General features: G+C 38.2%; 1 protein-coding gene across 2 annotated transcripts; it reads left to right on the top strand.

The window, feature by feature from the left end:
• The first annotated feature begins 1904 nt into the window (after nt 1-1904).
• SUA (suppressor of abi3-5) lies at nt 1905-17887 on the top strand. Of its 2 annotated transcripts, XM_089160284.1 has the most exons (16): nt 1905-2041; nt 6176-6307; nt 6514-6554; nt 6887-7694; nt 7790-7861; nt 7964-8056; nt 8167-8246; nt 10121-10265; nt 10617-10704; nt 10933-11024; nt 11105-11173; nt 11295-11474; nt 11945-12134; nt 15783-16766; nt 17074-17267; nt 17544-17887. In XM_089160284.1, the coding sequence occupies exons 2-16, from the start codon at nt 6260-6262 to the stop codon at nt 17721-17723; spliced, it is 3264 nt and encodes a 1087-aa protein (XP_089016410.1). In that variant the 5' UTR covers nt 1905-2041; nt 6176-6259; the 3' UTR covers nt 17724-17887. The 2 variants fall into 2 exon arrangements, with proteins under 2 accessions (XP_089016410.1, XP_089016411.1); XM_089160285.1 differs by having other exon boundaries at nt 1905-6307; nt 10124-10265.
• The last annotated feature ends 1060 nt before the right edge of the window (nt 17888-18947 follow it).

Consider the following 18947-nt stretch of genomic DNA (forward strand, 5'->3'; position numbering starts at 1 on the left):
AAGCTTACCAACTTGGTCACAAAGTGAGAAGCCAAAAAAGCTCTCTAGGATCCAATTCCAATCATGACTAAACCCAAGAGAGCATCTCAATCTCGGCCAAATAGAAGCAATAGCAAGGGTCCATAAAGAGCGGGAAAAGAGGTAGGTGAAAAAAATGTGGTCAAAGTCTTCAGGGCCATTCTAACATAGGATACAATTGGGTTTAGCATGGATGTGGCGGCTAATAAGGAAGGCTTGGGTGAGAAGGGCAAGGTTAAGAGCTCTCCAAAGGGTAAATAATGGCGGGGGATGTGGCTTTTGAACCAGACAATAAGGGCCCAAGGAATAGGGGAAAGGGTCTCTGTGGAGGTTCAAAGTGGAGGTGGTAGTAAAGGATTTAGTGTGGGAATGAAGCCAAATGGATAAGTTAGAATGAAAGGGCGAATGAAAGGAATTTGGATCAAGTTATTTGGAAGGAGATAATATGTTCCTAATTCATCACTTGAAGATTAAAGCTAATTCCCAATAGGTCTCGTGGAAGATCAGCCATATAGTTCATGATACACTAGATCTTAGGTCTAGTTTCCAACCTCTAGACTCTGGCACACCCTTCGAGAGAAAAAAGTGTTTCCATCTTTTTTTTTAAGTAAAAATAAATTGTATTTTTCATTTCTTTTGAATACCCAAAATATATATATAATGGGAGTCCAAAGGTTGATTTGCTAAAAAAACTTGAAAGTGGAAACAACTTACACAAAGTGCTCTGTTATGGAGGAATAACAAGAGATTGCTTAGGAATAATGACTTTTGTTTTGCTTAAGTGTGTGGAAACCAATCGTCTCCAATAGCAAAAGTATTAGCCATTTGAAGTGTTGTACTTGGAGTGAATGAATAAATTTATATAAAGTTATTATGCAATGAGATAACATGTTATAGTTCATTACTCAAAGATGAGAGGTCATTCCCAACAAGTCCCTAAGAAGATCAACCATATTTTTTTTTGGTTTGGTAGAAGGAAGATCAACCATATAATTCACAGTACACTGGATGTTAGTTTTGCTTCTATACTATACACTTTGGTCACATCCTTCGAGGGGAAAACAATTTTGCAGACTCTTTAGCAACCTTCGGAGCAAGAAATACTCAAAGTTTTATTAGCAAATCAACCTTCAAACTCTCATGATATATTTTGTGTTCTCAAAATAAATGAATATGAAAATTAATTTTTGATAAAAAAAAAAAAGATGTTTTCAAAACTTGTAATAAATTTGTAATAAATTTGTTATGTTAGAATAAGAATTAATAAAAATTTATAATAAAAGTTAAAAATAGATCATTTGGGTTTAGGAAAAAAAAAAAAAAAAAGAGAGAGGGAGAGGGAGAAACAATAGGGTTTTTAAAAGGAATGTACATTTATTCTTATATCATCAATTTTCATTTGATTTTAACTGACTTATGAATAACATAAGTTGTTGACCCATAATTCATATTTTATATAATAATAAACAGAAATCCTATTATGGATTTTAGAGGTTATTCTTAAAAAGAAAAAGGGATTTATAATAAATATTTAAAACATAAAAAAATGAAGAATAACATAAAATAAGAATGAGAATTAATAAAAAAGAGCCTTAAATAAATTATAAATTAGTACTTAAAAAAGAAGAAGCTCCGTACGAAATATTTAATTTTTCGTTCGATTTAAGTTAGTTTTTATTTATTCACCAAAATAACAAAATTTATGTTTTTATTTTCCAATTTAACCCCCCAGAAAAGAAGGAAAAAAAGCACGAACTCATGGGTCTGATATGATTGCCCATCTATATATTAGTATACCTAGGGTTAGTTCCGTCCATAGAGAAGGTGCTCGAATAAAAGTATAAAACTATAAATTAACTAAACAGATAAAAGGTAACGAAATTTATCACGTCTGCATCTCTCCTTCTCCCTTTCGCTCTTCCCTTGCCCTAATTTATGTTTTCTGCAGATCAACCGTTGACGGTGGTGGATTTTAGTTTTCTTTTAGCGATTCTGTGAGTCGGAAGCAGTCAAGGTTGGAACTGTGAGTTACATCTTTCTTTTGATTAATTTATAGCTTCTTAATTAGAACTTCTTCACAGTTAGCCTGGAACTCTAGATTCAATTAGTTTAAGTCTGCACATGTGTCTACGTTTTTATTCACCGCTATTGTCTCCCCATTGTCTCTTTGATCGATTGTTTTACGTTAAAATTTAATTTTTTTTTTGTCTATGTTGATGACTGAGTTATCGTTTCTACGGGACTATTCTTTCGTTTCTTTCATTTTTCTTTCATTTTTCTTTCGGTTGGTTTGCCTGGACATACCGATTTTGAAGATTGACTTACTTCGTCGGCTGATGGTCTCAATTGAGGCTGGAGAGGAATCGGTGTGATTGAGGTATTTGTATATATCAAAATCAATTAGGGGTTGCTGTGTCACTGTGTGATACGAGATGTTTTCTCCCTTCCTGTCCTTTTACTGTTCTTTGCTGTTGTTTGATTGTTCTACCAACAGAAAAGCAAAGTTCTTTTTTTTTTTGGAATGAGACGTTTCTCTTCCGATGACACCTCTCTTTCTATCTCTGATTAGTAAGTTGTAATCGAACTCATATTAGGTGAATAAATGGCATTATACCCACCAATTGCACGGGAAGTGTTAATAGTACATAAATATGAAGTTCTCTTTCTGGGTTCCATCCTGTCCCCAACCCCCTCCAAAAAAAAAAAAAAAGAAAGAAAAGAAAAAAGAGGGAGCAGAAGAGAAGACTGAAAATGTTTTGACGAATATGGTTACAGATTGATATGTTGGTTGGTCGAGTAGTTACAAGAATGTGCTTACTAGGGATGGGGAAGGGGAGAGTTTCTCAGCTCAATTGATTACGTGTTTTGGCGAATATGGTTACAGATTGATCTGTTGGTCGATCGAGTAGTTACAAGGAATGTGCTTACTAGGGATGGGGAAGGGGAGAGTTTCTCAGCTCACCTGATTACGTGTTTTTTTGGTAGGAGAGTTACTATAAGCTTGCTTAAATGAAATTATGTACGATGAATTGATTTCTGTGTCATTACCAGGCATATCATATGAAATCTCTTTGTTCTATAGAGTTCTTGTTGTACACTAGATCTAGTTAGTGGACATGTGCTTGTCTTATCAAATCTGATGCTATTTTCTCTGGATTCTCTTCTTAATGTGTCTTTCCCCTTGCCCTCCTGAGTGCCTACAACATATTTATTGTTTATTTTTATTATTTAAAAAACACAACCAAGAGAAATCTATAATAATTGCCATAAAATGGATCATTACATAATCTGAAGCTGAAATTAGATGGCCGACATCTTAAGAGCATAGAGGAAAAAAATGTATGCTCGTTTTTTACTCTGTTGATTCAAGTTTCTTCTTAAGTGCTTCTTAAACTAATTGCCTTCACATCATATTAGTTGGCAGAAGGCTAGTAAAGCTCTAATTGCCTTCACTTCAGATTTTTATCTGCTCAGGTTTGGGTACGCTCAAGTTTTCTCATGTTATCGTTGGATTGCTGACAAGTTTCTTTTTTCTGATTCAACAGACAACCTAAAAGGGCTAACCAAATCCAACTCTAACTATGGTTTCAGTTTCCTACTTCTTTCCTACTTCGCTTGCAACTAGCTACATTGATTTCCTCATCTGCAATGACATCATCACTTCCTCTCCTCGTGCTTTGTCTCTGGCATCACCGCTTTCTTCCTCTGTTTTTGACCGAAAAGAATCTAACTGCATTCTACAATTCTGTGCAGAAATATACATAAGTCTCTGTTGCAATGAATGTGAGAAACTCTCGGCTGAATGTGAAAATGGTGCTGAAATCATCACCAGAAGCAAATGGACAAAGACTTTAAGTCGAGAGTTTCATGAATTTGGGGGCAAATAATATTTTTCCCCCTTTCAAGCTTCACGCTGTTAACCTTTTTACACCTTTATAAACACCCACCCAGCAAGTCCTTACCTTGTGCTTTCTCTATTAGATGCAAAAAAGAGAGAAATTGTATAGCAACAGCAGAGGTGAGTAAAGATTATGAGGAAGAAGATGACAGGTTCAAGAGAAAAAAATAGGGTTTTGTTCTGAAAATGACAAAAGGCTGTGGGGTTGCAGGGCTCGGGCTATTTGAAGGGTTCACAGGAGGTCAATTGCAGAGAGAATATTAACTAAGACTGAGAGGGTGAAGAGGAGATTGAAGATAATGGTGGTTTGGTTGGTTCTGGAGTCAAAGACGAAGAATTGGAGCAGGTTAGGGGCAAGGTTGGGGGTTGAAAGATAAAAGGGAGAATAAACCTTGGTTAAAGGTGGGTATGTTGGTATTGGATTTTTTCCTTAGGATTAGGATAATACACTTGTCAGCAAATCTAAGGGTGAAAATGACCAAACTTGAGCATGTTAGAGCCTGAGCAGATAAAAATCCCTTCACATCATGTTAGTTAGCAAAAATGTCTTATAAGTCACCACCTAAAAGATGCAGATAGGATTGAGTTTTGAAGAGTCAATGTATCAAATCTTGGTGGCATCATCAAAATTTAAGTTTTTATATTTGTTATTTCATTTATTCAAGATATTCTGATTCTTACCTTTCATAGTTGGGTATGGATCTTGAAATTCCATTTTAAAAGTAGCCTTGTATGTTGTGATTCATCATTTTTGGTTGGAAGGATAAAAGATGGACCACCTCAACAACTATTATTGATAAGATTTGGGAGTCCATCACATTTGAGATCAGAATCAATTTGTACTGCAAGGATATTTCAAGAAAAAAGCATTTTGCCCCTTTTAGGAATCTTCCTCTTATTGCCACCCCTTTGCATTTTAATGTATGATACTTTTTATTAGTTGTCTGGGTTTCCCTCATTGGCTTGCGTGTTTGGCTGATGTGTTATATTATGCTCTTTCTTTAATATGATTTTTTTTTTCAATTTAACAAAAAAGGATTTCCCACTTAAATGAATATATGCAAGAATATCAGTAGTGATAATATGTCTACTAGGAAGTCACTGGGGACCTCCCGCTTGTTGATTACTTATAATTGTTGGAGGTTGTTTTCATTTTAAGTAAATTCTGGAAGTGACTTAGGGCATCCTGCTAAGAATTTGCATGCTTATTATTAACTTCATTATGATTCATTGTCTAGAAACTGTTTGACATGTCCTGGAAAAGGTTAATATTTTTATCATTCCTAGATCTCTCATTTGGGTCCAATTTGTGGTTTTGTTCAATTTGTTCTGCTATGGATCCACCTTCAAGTCCTTGTCATGCCCATGAAATCCCTTGAAGCAGTTGAACTGGGACCTAAGGGATAAAAGAATCTCTACCTTAATTTTCTAGAAAATGACTAGACGAATAGGTGAAATGAGCCTTCTTATTGGGATTGGGATGAATGGCTCGCTTCTTTGTTGTCCAGGATTATATCTATCTTCACATTTTGGCTTGATTTGCTTTCAGATTTTTATCTGTTTAAAGCTTCTGGACTAAGTGAACAGTTGCACAATGTGTCTGGATGGGGATTTTCTAGTTAGTTCTCTTTTTGTCCCTCTGCCCATAAATTAAGTAACATATTTGTCAGGGATGAAGAAGGATGTGTGTACGGTATGAGGCTCTTCCCAGATGTGCTGATTCTCTACAGTTTACTGGCTTTGTGTTGCTATTGCTAAAATCTTTCCTTCGCATGCTCATGACGATTTCTTTTACAAGTATAAGTATATAATTTTGTGATACCCAACTTCAATTGGTTGGGGTAAAATTTTAAAATCATTGTAATTCTAAGTTCTGTTTCTGCATAAATGAGGTGTCCCTCTTAAAATTATCAAAACAAGAACCCTGAGATTATCTGCCATGGCAAGTTTTGTTCTTACTGACAAACTTGTGAATGCATCCATTGAATGCAACGGAGTATGTCACATAAAGCATCAGTTTTGTAGCTGGCTATTCTCAGGTTTTTAGCTTTCTTTGGGTTGGTCTTCATTTTTCCTTTTTGTGGTTACATGATGGTTGCAACAACACATTTTAAAGTTTTATGTTGTGGGAGCTTGAAGATGGATATTTGTGGGAGGAATTTGATTTTTGAGGACTCCAGTAAAGAGGGTGGCCAAGTCATGAGATACAGTTCTTGGTTCATGTTGGCATAACTCGGTCTGTTTCTGCATCCGTTGCAGGAAAGCTTTTCGAATCCTGCTCTAGGAACTTCCGAAAGATCACCAAGGGCCTTGCAGGGGTAATTCCATTGGAGCTTACAAGAAATGGATCCGGGACGATATGTACTGCAGCAAGGATGGGATAATAACAGCGTAATTGTGGTTTCCTCCTTTAATCACCTATACCGGGATCATATACAAGAAATTAGGGCTTATGTGTTTGTCCTCCATTTTTTGTTGGGATCTCATCCTAAAAGGACAATGACAGAAAGATATGGGCCTAGAGGCTATGGAATGGATTTGCCTACCACCTACCATGATTATTAGTTGCTGACTTCACTTATTCTCTTGAATCACAGGCTTTGGAGGGGTATGGTCAGTTACATGAGCCAGACTACCGGTGAGTTGTGGCTAATGCTTCTTATGATGCTGGTATTGTAGTTGCATTTGGTGATGGATATACGTCAAATGTTAGCTTAAACCATATATTACTATTAGTGATGTTGGTGGGTATTCCATTGTGCATGCAATAAGTATTTTCCTCAGATCCAGTTGTCTTCTCCGCCCCACTTTCTGTAATCTCTCTTTTTATTATGTGTTGATAGGTTGAGAAAGTATGATGCTTTTGATGACAATTTTCTTTGCATATTGATTAGCATCTGCTTTTGTATTTATTTGATGTTTTATAATATCAGTGTTTTCTTTTCCCTCCTACTTATATTCTTTTGGCAGGGTTGGTGGTTCATATGATGGTAGGAGGTTTTTGGATGAGGGATTCTCTAGGGAGAACATCTATCCTAGGGGAACATTTCATCGGGACATTCTTGATAGGGATAGTTGTCCACCTTCAGCATCTGTTGTTGGTGCTTGGCCTCAACCAAGAAGAGGTTTTGATGAAGAATATGCACTCATTAGGGAACCTAGGCGACATGACAAGCCATACATTGATAGTTACCATGAAATCGATGGTCTTCGTGAAGCTGATAAGTATCGTGAGATTGATAGGTTTCAGGAAGTTGACAAGTTCAGGGATGGTTATCGTGGTGTTGATAGCTACCGTGATGTAGCGAGTTATCGTGATTACGGGTTTGATAGATCTTCTAGGTTTGGAGGACGTGATCGTGATGAATTTGCAGTTGATGATTATGATTACAGACATCGTCTTCCTCACCAGAGCAGGGAGGATAGTCGTGAGAGAGAGTATGAATATGGTCGATATAGTTATGATTCTGATTATGACAGAGGTAGTAGGAGGGATGGTAGTTGGAGGAAGCGGGATTCTCGTGATCGTGACCGTGACCGTGATCGTGATAGGAGGAGTAGGGAAAGAGATTTGAGTCCACATAGGAGACGTGAACGTTCACGATCTCAATCACGGTCTCGATCTCGTGGGCATGATGACCAGTTGCGATCAAGATCACCGCGAAGTCGCAGCCATGGTCGTAGTCATCGGGAGGATAGCTATGATGACAGTCGGCATGACAGGGGTGAGAAACGAAGGGATCGCGATGACAAGCGACACCATGATCAGGCATCAGTGGTATGCTTGACATGTCATCCTGTAGTCCTGTTTTTTAGTACTTTGATTCGTTATAGCTTTAATATTTTGAGTTGGATCGTTATCTTCTCTTGTAGGCTCCATCAGCTACTGTTGTTGTGAAGGGTCTGTCACAGAAAACGACTGAGGAGGATTTATATCAAATTCTTGTATGCTTCTAGCTAAATTTAATTTAATGTGATACATTGTTTTACACTATTTTGTTTCTCAAATGATTTCTTTCATTTTTGTTCAATTCTTATTATTGTTAGGCTGAGTGGGGACCGCTTCGACATGTCCGTGTGATTAAAGAACGGAATTCTGGCCTCTCTCGTGGATTTGCTTTCATTGATTTTCCTTCTGTGGTACTGCTGTTTCTGAGTTCCTCTTTCAGAAAACATAACTGAATACTTGTGCAACTGTGTTATTATGTTGCACTTTAAGTTGTATGAAGAAGCTGATAATCTTGGCACAGGGAGCGGCACGTAAGATGATGGACGGAATTGGAGATGATGGTCTTGTCATGGATGGCAGGAAGCTTTTTTTCGAGTATAGGTACAAATGAACTTGAAGAGAATTAGATAAGCATAATTTTTCAAGTGTTGTTACCATGACTTATATCAGGATGTATATTCTCTGATAATTGAATATTTTACTGAAAGTTCGGCATTGAGTTTTTCTAGCTTAATGTTATATTCTTTATGTTTATTATCAAATGGCTTCTTTATGTACGAAGGGGTGGATGCAACTGTTTTTAACTTTCTAGTTTTCCACATTTGCCGTGCTCAACCATAGATACATGTGCTATCAGATTCGAAGTCCGACTTGGTTGTCTTATACTTGAGGAGAACTGCTTTTTGTTCTTTTTTACACTCTACACCCTTTGACGTGGTCCGGTTGGTCTCCTCTTGTTGGATTGCTGACAGGCCCACCCAGTTATTAGATGTCTAAATTCACAAGCGCAAGTGACAAGCAGTAAATATTTGGAAGTAAATAAGACACATGGCAGATGATAAATAAGCAAAACGGATGGCAGAGTGTAAATTAGTGGCATTCTGGTGAATGGGATGCAACATGTTAGATGGACATATAATTAAGAAAGGGGATAATGATGGTATTAGGGGTATTTATGGATAGTGGAGAAAAAATTAGCACAAAGAAATTGTGGGGAAAGGAAAGTTGGATCATCTTCAACCTTGTGATGAAAACGGTGGAGGTAGAACGAGAATGACTTGAAGGGAGACAACTCTCTTGCATAGCATCGATCAGCCTGGAAATTTTAGGGGGAAAGGTTAACATTGAGGAGACCTGCTGCTTACACAGCACAGGAAGCTGAAACTGAGAAGAAAGAAGGTAATCTCAACCTAGAATTTTAGAGGCATAGGCCATTAACGTCAAGGAGAACTGTTGCTTTCATGGCACTGGCAGCTGAAAGCCTGAAACTGAGAAAGAAAGAAGGTAATCTAATTTCTGAAAATTTTTCCAGGTTGTTATGCTGAAACCAAGTCTGAATCTGGCTGCCTTGCAGTGAAAAAAAAAATGCTAAGGGAAAACCACCATTTGACCCAGGTTCCTTTGTTCCTAACCTCAATTGGAGTCAATGATTACCAAAGGATTCGGTTGACATGTTAATTATCATGGGGCTGTCCAGTAATCCAGGAAACAGAGTAATGGTGTAATTATTTAAGAAACAAATAAAAGAAGAATTAGATGTTGAAGAGAGAGAAATATTATATATAAAGAAAGGGGGGGGTTGGGAATGGTCACGACCATGTTCATACCAATCTGATGACGTAAATGTAAAAACTTCAGTCACTCAATCTGCCCTTGAATGGGTTACAACCTCGTATTTAAAGGAAGTAGATAGACTTCTAACTAAGACTGATTGTTAGAATAAATCTTAAATAAACACCAATCTGATTCAGGCTAACTATAATGCAGTCCTATCTTAGGCTACCAATACCAATAAAAAGATTTATTACCAAAAAAGGTAGCATTAAAAGAGTATATAACTCAACTTTCAGTTGACTACTTGACCCAGTTTTACATAAACCCGAATGCTATAAAACATAGATATTTCCCCACCAAATCCAAAATTTACATGCACCCAAGTCATCTCTGCTGGACACCAAAAAAGCTTGTGTGCACTGGCATTGCTGACCCCCCGGCCCCCCCCTTTTTCTTCCCCTCGTCCTGGGGAAGACCTTGTTTTCCCCATTTCAAAGAACTGGTCTATAACTTTTGTCACTTGCTGTGGTAATCCATTTTCCATTTGGTTACTGCTATTTTGGGCTATTTTATTTTCTTGCTGGGCTAATGTTATGATAACTGAAATACATTTTTGTGCTTGTCACAAATCATCTTTTCCACTTGTAATTATCTTCTTCTTCTTTTTTTTTGGCGGATAATTAATTGTTCTTTACCTACAGTAGCAAGCCAACCGGTGGAGCTGGTGGACCTCCTTACGGACAGGACAGTGTTGTGAAATCTCATCATAGAATTGCACCACCATCTGATTGGATGTGCACTATCTGTTGCTGTGTAAATTTTGCACGGAGAACTTCCTGTTTTCAGGTTTTTATTCCATCTTCACGTATAAATTTCCTCTTGTTTACTGAATAGAAACTCACTTTTTTTTGCACAGTTTTGAAGTCCAGAAATAGTTGGAGTTTGCCAACTTCTTTTATGAATTCATCCCTTGCGTCCCTTACGTTTTCTGTCTTGCTGTTTCTGTTGATTTAATTTGCACATGGAACCACTGATGTGGGAATTTGGTATTTAGGCATATGACCAGTAGCAATACTCATGCATGGTTTTTCTTTTTTTGTGCATATTGAGTCATTTATACATCTATCCATGTGAATGTAATTTTCTGTTGCTGAGCATGTTACCACATTGATGTTATGTTGATATCTGGCAATGCAGTGTAACGAACCAAGGACTGATGATGCTCCTGCAGCCGATATAGGGTCATCTAATTCTGCACAATCCGGAAGAAAAGGATCGGAGGCAGGTAGTTTGTTGTTCCTACTGAAATGTAATGACTTTTACTATATTATGATTAATATAATCTTGAAGATGCATCAATAGTTTAGTGTAGTTGACACCCATCACTAGAAGATATAGTGTAAAGGAGAAGATAGGTAATGGGAGTTGAAATAATCCAACTTGCCAATCAAGGAAAATACCTTGCTCTGCTGAAATGTATGAGAAAGTAGTAATTTTTTCGATACTCCACCAGGGCCAACTCATGTTTTAGTTGTTCGTGGGCTTGATGAAAATGCTGATGAAGGAATGCTGCGGTATGAGTTCTCCAAACATGCTCCAATCAAGGTAATTTTGCTTGTCATTTGAGTTTGACTGCTATATCTTTCTTGTTATGGGACCTCACAATTACCATTATGTATCCACAGGATCTTCGTCTTGTCAGGGACAAATTTACTCATGTTTCTAGGGGCTTTGCATTTGTTCATTTCCATTCGGTAGGTTTCTAAATGGCTGGGCTTAGACTTGAATGAGCTTGCTGACCCCAAGTAATTAGGATAATTTTTTGTTGATTGCAGTTGAAAAACTATTTCATGCCCTTTGTTTATTGTCTGTTAGGTTGAGGATGCGACCAAAGCTTTGGAAGCAACAAATGGGACAACCCTTGAGAAGAATGGTCAGATCTTGCGTGTGGCATATGCAAAAAGCATACATGGACCAGGTTTGGGTGCATCTGGGGCTTCACAGTCAAGCAGCCTTGCTACTGCTGCAATTGAGGCAGCAACATTTGCTCAGCAGGTTCTCCTCCTTCCTATTCTTTTTATTTTAATTGCGGCCAAAGGTTATAAGGTTGTTTCTGTGTATGGAATTCAAAATTTAAAAGGCTTATTTGCTCATATTCCTAATTGGTAGCATCAATTCTTTGACTGGGTTTTTTTCGAAAGTGAGACCTAACACTCTATTGTGGAAATATGCCCCAGATGGCTAGAAGATCAACTAGACATCCTGAGACTTATGCTTTGTATTTGTTTATATCATGCCATACTTTCTTTAAAAAGTCCTGTATTTTCAAAATAGTAGAACACATGCGTCCTGTAGTTTGCATTCATTTTTCTGCGTTAGGATTGATTTACGCACATTTTTCTCACAAGCACCCTTCATCTGGAAGGAGGTTCTGAGAGCAGTTGGACCTTTATTGTGTTGAATGTGCTCAAGTATAACCACAAAGGTCAGAAACATAATTTTGGTTTCTTTTTGATCCCTTTCAGTATGATGCTGTTGGATGGGCCCCAAAAGAATATAATCCAGATGATAAAACTTCTGCTGGGGGGCAGGAGCAAGGAAATGGTGATGCTGGTCAAAAGGATGGCTCAGCTCCCCAGTCTGGATTTGTATGGGATGAAGCTTCTGGTTATTATTATGATGCTGCTTCAGGGTTTTACTATGATGGGAATACAGGTGAGTGTCTCGTTCTATTTTTTTGGGGGAAAGACAATGCTTCATTTAGCTGTGTTGATGGAGGTTTCAATCATCATGCTTCATCTGTGGTGTTTAATATTCTTATGTCTCTTCATTTTTATAGCACATTAATTGTAGCTTTAATTTCTGTCTCCATATTGTATTAGTGGCTGGAGATTCATTATTCTTGAGGTTTTTTTAGTACTAGAAATTCTCAGTAGAGAAGCTTTAAGGTAAGAATGATATGAACTTGTTACTACTACAACTGCATTGTTGAAGCTGTTCAACATAAAAAGCTTGTAGTCATCAATTGAAGAAGGCTTTAATTAAGCTGAAGTTGCATGACAGACAAAAGTGGTTGAACTAAGGATAAGATTGGAAACAGGATTGGTTTGCTTTTGGTATTTGTTCACTAGTCACCTTTGGTTGTCTCTCTTCAATTTCAGCTGCAATGAGTGTAAAATGGGTTTTATTTTATTTTTATGTAAAAGTTGTTAGTGGCACTAGCTTCTAGATGCAATCATGGGGTTCAGAAGCCTGTTTGGGTTCGCTGTGGACCCAGTAGAATGCTAGGTAATTCAATTTGAGAGTGAACGGGTAGAATAGTAAAAATTCCTAGGCTTATGAGGGGGAGTGGCATTTTAATAATTGGCCAAATTACATATACACCCCTTGTGTTTGCAATCAATTTCATCTACTACCCTTGAAAAAAAAATCAATTGCAAATGCCCCCTTACTGCTTCTGCAGAGCTGTCCCTTTATAACTTTCAATTCCTAACAGTAGGGGGCATCTGTAACTGATTTTTTTTAGGGGTAGCAGATGTAATTGATTGCAAATACAATGTAATTTGCCCTTAATAATTATAAAGGCAATTGAAGCTTTTAAAGTAATCCTCTTCCATCCCTCTGCTCAGCTTTCTACTTTCTGCTTTAAACTACCTCTTCCGTCTCCCTGTCTGCTGACAATTTCCTTTCACCACTGCTAAAAGCTAACCGGGGAAGAAGAAAGAGATATCAAATCACTGCTAAACTTGTGGAAACATTGAGGTTGCCGCAGCAGTTTGGTTTCACCTCATCATGGTGTGAGTGGATCAAGATCCTATATGTACTCAAGTTTATTCGAAGTAACACATTGGAGTTGTTGTGCCAAGACTTAGCTTCAAAAATTAACGTAAGAGAGAGAAAAGGGGGGGTGTTTAAACTAGAAACAGACTTCAGAATAGTTGGGCTTACTTTCAATGAAACATAAAGACTTAACTAGTGATAAGGGGACCTTGTTCTTCTTCGAGCTTACACTAGAACAACCTGTGGTGAGTCGAGGGTTTTTATTTTTATTTTTTTATTTAATAAAAAGAAGAAGAAAAAAAAGGTGACTGCTCAAAACAGTCTGGTTTGGGCTGAGTGTATGGGGAATTTCCTTCCAGAAGACATTAAAATAACAGGGCATCATATGCATTGACGAAGAAGTTGTGGAAACTTAGGAAAACAAGGCAGATTGTGGGAATAGCTTATAAACTGGTGAAGAAACTGACAATTAATTATAGGATTTAAGGTAATTGATAGCAGCAGTCTGAGCACCAAGCCTCTGGGCTAATTGTCAAAAAGTAGTGAACCGAAAAAAAAGGGTCTGATATTATTTCATAAAACAGTGTACTTCCTATTGCAGTTTAAGAAGAGATGAGGGGTAACAGGGAAGTTCATAGAGGGTGAGTATGCAGAGAACATGCTTTATCTCAAAAAAGACATTTTTCATTTCCAATCTTCTTTACCTCTCATTACATCATGTTTTCACAGACAAAAAAACCTAGATACTTTCCCAAAACTAAAACACAAAATTGGCCGACTTGTACTCTTATCTGCCAATCACTTACAACCTACTGTAAATTGGAAATTGTAGAACAACCCAAATGCATGAGGTACTTTCCCTATATTCTATTTTAACTGCATCGCCTCTTTACTTTGTTGCTAGTTTATGTGGACTTGTGGTGTAATTTTGTTGAAGGCCACGAGGAGTTGCAAGTGTTGAAGATGTGGGGATTGAATGTAGAGGTTACTGGGTGGTGGGAAGAGGGTTGTGCTTGGACTAGCCTTTTTAGTTGTCAGGGATTTAGGAGCAATCATTTTGGTGTTAATGAAGGTCGGGGAGTTTTGTTCAGTTTGGATTATATCCTCTCTTTATCTCGGCTTTGAATCTAATAAAATTGCGCGTAAGAATTTATAGCAATGGATTGATACTGCTATGATCCTGTCTTCAGATTTGGTTAGTGACAGGTATAGAAAGTATGAAAAAGAAAAATGGAAGAGACAAGGTTCTGTTCATGTTGTTTGGTATTAACTGTTACCTACTATAGATGAGAAGTCCTGTTGAATATTAATCTTAACTACATTTCTTGAACTCTGCACAATTCCAAAACTTATTCAGATTCCTAACTAAAGGATTAAACCCACTAATATACCAATAAGAACTAAAGAGAAAATCTTGTTCTACTGACTCGAAGTCTTGTTGTAGTTGCACCTGCCAACTAAAATGCTTCATATTACGAGACCAACAATGACCAGCTGGAATTCTAGGACAAATTAGGAGCCCAAAATTATAATTAAAGAAACAAAAGGATAGCCCATGTAGGATCCTATTAATGCGGAAGTTAGAAGTGATGCCCATGGCTTGCCTGAAATCTTGCTTCATTATTAGGTTTTGGGATTAACCTTCATGGTTGCTAAGGTGTTGTCTTGTTGACAAGGGCCCTTTAGGTCCATGGCAACCGGTGATGTAGATGAGTCTCCCTTTAAGGGTCTATCTTTTGAAGTTGTGCCCTAGTTTGGGTGATGCATTTATTTTATTGGGACTTTGATCCCATGGGTTTACCTTGTAACTGGAGCTTTTTAGGTTATGCTTCTACTTTAATAGGTTACCTATGTACTAAGGTTCCCTGACCCAACACCTGATGATCTTGGGTTGTACGTTTATTTTATTGGGACTTTGATCCCATGGGTTTACCTTGTAACTGGGAGCTTTTTAGGTTACACTTCTACTTTAATAGGTCACCCATGCACTAAGGCTCCCTGACCCAACACCTGATGATCTTGCAGTTCATATGTTGTGGATTTCAGTCCTTTGTCTTCTCTACCCTCGTAATATTTTATAATTTGACCTTTATTATTCTACTTTTACGTATGAAAGATGATAAACTAGAATATATGGCTGAGATATACATACCGAACTGTCTTTGGTTAGGATTGCCTTGATGTTAAAGTTGCTGGTTGCTGTTGGGCTTCTTTTGGCTACATTTTATTAGGGCTTCGAACCTCTCCCTGATTCACTTTCACGGTATAATGTTCAATCATTAATCTAATAGCAGTGACTATCTTTGGATCCTTCGGGGTTGAGTGGTGTTATTTGCATGTTGACGATATATTATTAAAAGGATGCAGTTTACAGTCATCCATGGTAGACTTCCTTGCCATGAGGTTTGGGTTGTCTTGGACAGTTACTGGGACCAGTGGGTAGGGTCAATTTCATACAGTTGAAGTGCTGAGTAATAATGATCCCAGATCACTAGATGGGTGGGTGAACCCTGCTTTATTAGTGGAGGAAAATTTTCTTGTATTTAAATGGCTCCACTTATCTGTACTTTGTAAATGATGCAGGCCTTTATTATGATAGTAACAACGGAACCTGGTATTCTTATGATCAGCAAACTCAGCAGTATGTCCCTTGTGGTGATCAGAATGAAAATGCATCGGCAAAGGCAGCAAATGAACCGAAGGCCCCTGATAGTGCCAGTAATAGAAAAGTTGTTATATCTGCGCCTGCTGCTACAATAACATCAAACGAAAAGGCATCATTACCAGATGCTGTCCAAGCTGCTGCCACGGCAGCTTTGGCCGCAGAAAAGAAAGAGAAGGAGAAAATGAAAGAGATAAGGTTGGCATCCAAGAGCAGCATTCTTGCAAACAAGAAGAAAATGAGTAATGTTTTAAGCAAATGGAAGCAACGGAATAATGAGGGTCAGGCTGCCCGGGTTGTTCTTGATGACAGTCAGTCTTCAGCTGCAATGGAAGACAGACCTAGTGCTGTGGGAATGCCAACTAAAAACAAGTTCAGAAGTGATACTATGTCATCAAAGGAGAATGCTACGAGCAACTTTGGATTTTCCTCTGCTGGTCTAGGTCATGGTGCTAGTAACGCGACCACTACCCCAACCACTGCACAGACTGCTGTTATAGGTTCTGAGATCAAAGCACAACCTGTTGGTAATAGTTCTGGAGGCACAATAATGGGGGTGATTAGGGGATCTGGAAGAGGTGTCATGAAGTCAGATACAACACATTCAGGTTCATTTGGTGGAGCTTCCAGCCCTTTGCCTGCTGTTACAGTCACTGCTGGGCCATCAGCAGTTAATTCAGAGACCACTCAAACTCCTTTCAGAACGGATGCATCTGCACTGGGTTCCTATGCACCACCTTCTGCTACTGGAAGTGGCAAGCGGAGGTTCTCTGAGCTGCCGGCTTCTACTCATAGGGAACAGCCTCAGACAACATATAGGGACCGCGCAGCTGAGAGGAGGAGCCTGTATGGATCTACGTCATCAATTGGGGATGATGCCTCAGATTTTGCGCTTGCTGATTCAAGTAAGCATTAAGCATGTTTAACAATTTCATTTGTGGGTTCACATGTTGCATTTGTTGTAGATCGGATCACTAGATCGTGTGAAGGGTTCCTTGTTGCTCCAGTATAACCCAAAACCATATTATGAATCTTTAGAGCTTGAGGCAGCATATACTTGTGTCAATATAAGTAACCTACCTTAGGATGTGAAACTTTAGTTGTTGGAAAAGGTATCGATCGACTGAGTTCACAGGTTCATTGCTTGGTTTTTCTCACTGAAGATTCATATTAACGTTGTAAGAAATGCTTTGTTTACAATGCTTTGTCAAGATCGAGATATGTCATTAAGAAAAGGTTCTCTACTGGAGACGAGTGCAATGCCTTTCCCCCCCGGGGTTGGGGGACGTGGGGCTGGAGATGCCAGCAGCATCCAGAGTTACGAGGTGATTTCAGCTGAAAAAGCTATTGATGAGAGCAATGTGGGTAACCGAATGCTCCGCAGCATGGGCTGGCAAGAAGGCCTGGTATGTCCTTCTAGTCATCTGTTGTTTTCCTGATGGATCTGTTTATGGACAAATCTTTGCTTTGCATGTCGATATTCTTAAAAATTTATCGTTTGAACTGTTCAAGGTGATTCTCTCCCCACTTGACAACCAGAATCCATGCCCTGTAGACTTGCGTGACAGCATGATATTGATAGCGTGCTTGCATTGTCTACAAAGTGTTCCATTTTTATTCTTTGAATTGGATAGATGGTGTTAGCTTAATTTGGGTTTGTATCTTGGGTCGATTGGATGCAGGGACTTGGGAAGGATGGGAGTGGCATAGTTGAGCCGGTGCAAGCGAAAGGCATGGAACATAGAGCAGGGCTTGGGAGTAAACAGAGGAAGGTGGAAGCGGACTTGGATGTGCAGCCTGGTGATAGTTACCGAACCCTCATACAGAAGAAAGCCCTTGCCAGGTTCCGTGAGATGTCGTAGAACATCAGGTTACAGAAGTGCCTCTATGTGGATTTCTTGCCCCATTTGTTTTCTTTGCCCCCTTTTATTGTTGATTGACATGCTAGCTCTTAGCTCTGTAAATTCAAGTTATTTAAGGCTTTTTATATTTTTGTTGTTTATAGTGGAAAGGAGCTGTTTCTTTATGAGCAAGATTTTTTGAATGCTGGCATGAATCAGATCCTTCTTGATTGAGACTGATCAGGGTTGGATTGGCTGGTCCATAGGGCTTATAGTGGATGGAGGTATCGGATCCTATTCTGATCTGAAACGATCAGCTCCAACCAGCTATCTGTAATTTATGGTTGAAATCTGCATGGATCTGATTCTGATTTAAGCAAGGAATTGGGTGACGAATTGGTATCGGTTCCTGGTCCTAGTTGCAATTACTAAGATCTGAGTGGTGCCGGTGTGAAAATTCATCTGATTTTGACCTGGTTACTGATTTTTCATCTTTACATGGTGGGACCTATAAGGAAAGCAGGTAGGAGAACTCTACTTTCCCTCGATTCCCTTCAAATTCAATCTGAACAAAGGACTAATGAAACCAGGGAATTTGGTACAACCTGTAAGATTTAATAAATGGGTTCTGAAATTGGACAATTCTGCTAAACAATGATTTAAAAAATTATATTTAATTAAGGCTCGTGGTTGTCAAGTGAACGAATTTATTTGTTTTGATTGTTGCGATGGTGACTTGAGAGCTCCCTTACCTGCAACAATGCTTCTTGTCTCCCTTCAGACTCTATTCCCTTTGGCATATGCTTTTGGTCCAAATCTCCTCTCCAAGTCTGTGTTCGATTTGTTACATCATTTTCATTTGTCTAAATTGTGGAGTCTAATCACCTCTATTTCAGGGGAGAATAGCGTATTTTTCTTATACTTTTAAATCACAAAAAAAAGGGTAGGGAGATCCATGTTTTTCTGTGGAGTGGTCATGTGTTTGATCTTTGCGGCGGACAATAAAGTTCTCTCTCTGAAGATGTAATTGAAGTGTGCACGAGTTAGTCCAGATGAACTTCAGACAAAAAAGAAATAAAAAAAAAAAATAAAAATAAATGTATATATATATATATATAATGAAAAAGACGTTTTAGTATCTAAATCATCATAAAAAAAAGTATTAAATGAATTAATTTGTTTTGCTGAGCTCCCTTACCGCCAACCGTGCTAGTTCTCTCCTTTCATACTCACCCATCTACGTCT

The sequence above is a fragment of the Hakea prostrata genome, chromosome 6 (assembly GCF_041222555.1).
Source record: "Hakea prostrata isolate BN-2017 chromosome 6, UWA_Hpros_2, whole genome shotgun sequence".
NCBI classification, from domain to species: domain Eukaryota; kingdom Viridiplantae; phylum Streptophyta; class Magnoliopsida; order Proteales; family Proteaceae; genus Hakea; species Hakea prostrata.